General features: G+C 50.0%; 1 protein-coding gene across 1 annotated transcript in view; it reads right to left on the reverse strand.

The window, feature by feature from the left end:
- LOC107552153 (dihydropyrimidinase-related protein 2-like) overlaps positions 1 to 3,216 on the reverse strand; it is a 44,072-nt gene that overhangs the window by 9,698 nt on the left and 31,158 nt on the right. Inside the window, exons 9-11 of the mRNA XM_016233982.1 lie at positions 2,515 to 2,781; positions 2,023 to 2,418; positions 1,250 to 1,486 (exon numbers count right to left, since the gene is read on the reverse strand). Of these exons, the coding sequence (XP_016089468.1) occupies positions 1,250 to 1,486; positions 2,023 to 2,418; positions 2,515 to 2,781 (900 nt within the window). The remainder of the gene's footprint in view (positions 1 to 1,249; positions 1,487 to 2,022; positions 2,419 to 2,514; positions 2,782 to 3,216) is intronic.

Below are 3,216 nucleotides of genomic sequence, written 5' to 3' on the forward strand. Positions count from 1 at the left end.
GAAATTGTTTCGCTATCGAGTATGGTTAGGTCTGAGAAGGTCAGGTTGATTTTTGGATCGAATTTGGAAGAGATGGTGAGTTCCGGGCATCTAAGAAAGCCGAAAAAAGCTAGAATGAACATGGCGTCGAGTGTGCGGGCTGTACTGAGAGGCTGGTAACCTGTGCGGAGGGTGTGGATACATTTTGTGAGGATGTCTAACATTATGGGTTGTCTGGAGTCGGGACAGGTGGGCTGGGATCGCTGGATTCCTCTGATCAGGAGGGAGGATTGTGAATTGCTTATTTCGGGCGAGGGAGCGCCGAACATCAGCTTGTGGAAAAATTGGATGCCACTCAGGTAACCTTTGATGGACCCAACTTGGAGACCCTTAATGCTGTTAAGAAAAGAGACGAATGAGGTGATTGAAAGTAGGGAAAAATCGGGGAACGGTGTGTTGTATGAGCGGTGGAATGCCTTGAAGCATCTCCACGCTGTCACATATGACTGAAGGGTTCTGGGAGAAACTGCTTGGAGGATAGTGTCAAGCGATGCATCGAGAAGGGGTTTTAATGGGTGGGTTACAGGAATATTAATTCTGAATAATGAGGTACTGGAGTTGGGAATTGGTACGCCTCTGGAGCCAGCATCCTGAATTTCTGAAACATAAAGCGAGACAGAGAGTCAGCAATTTGGTTTTCTGAACCTGGAACGTGTTTAGAAATTATTATAAATTGGTCGCATGCTGCGATCAATGTTAAGCGTCTAAGGAGAGGTGTGAGGGCGGGTGAATAAGAACGGCCTTTATTAATGCACTGAACAGCTGCTTCGTTGTCGCAGTGCACTAAAATACTTTTAGAAGCCCATTCATTCCCCCATAAGAAGGCTGCTACCACGAGGGGGTAGAGCTCGAAAAAAAGCTGGGGACTGGGGTGAGCCCTGCAGCTGGGGGGGCCATGGAGACGCAAACCAACGTCCTTGGTAAAAACCTCCGAAACCAACTGAGGGAGCTGTGTCTGTAAATTGTTGGATGTCAACAGGAGATGAAACGAGGTTGTTGTAAAAAAGGGAAAGGCCATTCCATTGTTTAAGGAACATTATTCATAACTTAAGTTCATCGCAGCATGCGTGAGATAGGGGAATGAGGTCCTCGAGCGCGTGGACAGACGATGTGAGTGAGAGAAGATGCGAGATGAAGGGGCGGCCTTGGGGAATGATGCACATTGCGAAGTTTAAGTGTCCGAGCAGAGAAAGGAGTTTGCGTTTAGAACAGCTTGGGCTGGCGAGCAGGGTAGAGGAGATGAGGATTATTCTATCGATCTTCTCCTTGGGCAGGGAGAGCTGAAATTTAGCTGAGTCTAAGTTGATGCCGAGGAACTCGATGAACGTAGCGGGACCCATGGTTTTTTCCTGAGCGATGGGGATCCCAAGCTCGGAAAAAACTTTTTGGACTGTGAGGATGTGGGAGGTTGGGATTGCATCGGGAGGTGAAATGACCAGAAAGTCGCCTAGGAGGTGAATAAGGTGGGACATTGCGTAATTATTGATCCAGCAAACGGCTTCAGATAACATGTTAAAAATTTTGGGGCTGCTTCTGCATCCAAAGGTTAAACGGACGGCGAAATAGAATTTCCCGAGCCAACGTATCCGGAACAAATGCCTGGAGTCCGGATGAATAGGCATCATTTTGAAAGTGATGTCTATTTTTGCGAGCCATTGGTGTAGCAGTGAAGAGCGAGTATTGTGATTTCGCTTGGAGGAGAGAGTTGAAGGGGACTGGGGGCGGGGCTGTGTTTTGCCAGCGAGTACGGCCAAGCGCTTGCTTGGGCAGCGGGCCCCGAGCTGGAAGGGGCGGGCGGCGGGGCTGTGTGTGACGGCCAGTACAGCCAAGCGCTTGCTTTGGCCGCGGGCCCCGCGCTGGAAGGGGCGGGCGGTGGGGCTGTGTGTGGTGGCCAGTACGGCCAAGCGCTTGCTTGGGCCGCGGGCTCCGAGCTGGAAGGGACAGGCGGCGGGGCTGTGTGTGACGGCCAGTGCGGTCAAACGCCTGCTTGGGCTGCAGTCTCCAAATTTAAGGTGGCGGTGGCGGGGCTGTGTTCGATAGCCAGTGCGGCCAAGCGCTTGCTTGGGCTGTGAGGTCTGAGCTGAAAGTGGCGTGCGGCGGAGCTGTGATTGGCGGCGGAGGCAACCAAGTGCTTGCTTGAGCTACGGGCCCTGGCGTTGTCGGAGTAGAAGCCGCGGTGCGAGGCTGAGCTGCGGCCGGTGTCGCATGTACCCTTGCGGCGGCGGGATCCGGGGCGCGGCCCAGGCTTGCTGATGGCCTGACGCCGTGGCTTGATAATCGCGGAGAGCTGGGCCTTGCGCGAGAGGAAGACTGTGGAGTCCGGTGAGGCATATCTGGAGGTTTGTCTTGCCTTTTGCCCTTCTTTGGGCTTGGGGTGGACTCGGGAGAGAGGTTAGGTAGATGCAGATTTGTATACAAGTCATATAATTCTGCTTTGTTTAACCTGCGTGAAGGTTGGATGTCGGATTTGGTCACCGCTTGCCTCAGACCAGACACAGTCCACTTTCCTATTGGTGGAATCGTTGGCCTGGCCGAGCGATAGGAGGACGCCGGGGAGTCGACTGGGGTTCTCGCCGGAGGTGGCGAGGGTAGGCCTAGGCATCTTGGGAGGCGAGTGGCTGCTCGAGCCGTACCGCGTCCGCGAGATGGGGCCTGGGGCTCGATTTTTGGTGCTACGCTGAGGAGGAGTGGTCTTAGGGCCGGCTGGTTGAGGCAATGGGACCGGAGGAGAGTTGGATTCGTCTTCAGACGAGGAGGTTTGTTTTTGCGACATGGTTGTAGACGAGCGAACCAAGATGCTGATAAACCGTCAATGGATAGAGTTAAGTCAGCTGTATTTATATCATGGTGTTGATTAACTTGAGTGCGCTCCACCTGTGTTAATTAGGCTAAGTATCTGACGCGCTCCTCCCGAACCTTGTTAATAAAAATGTTTCAATAAAATGTTATTGAAAGATTAATTGCATAAATATGTTTATTTACTGGAAGGTTAACTAAGATTATTGGTAAGGATTAATGGACTAATCAGAAAATATAATACAAAACATAATAGAAAAAAAATTATCAATAGATTAATTGATTTATGTAAAAAATAATATAAGCAATATCAATAATATAAGTAATATATATATATATATATATATATATAACTAACATTAATATATATTATTAACATAT

This window comes from Sinocyclocheilus grahami, unplaced genomic scaffold, assembly GCF_001515645.1.
Source record: "Sinocyclocheilus grahami isolate Dianchi unplaced genomic scaffold, SAMN03320097.WGS_v1.1 scaffold442.1, whole genome shotgun sequence".
NCBI classification, from domain to species: Eukaryota; Metazoa; Chordata; class Actinopteri; order Cypriniformes; family Cyprinidae; genus Sinocyclocheilus; species Sinocyclocheilus grahami.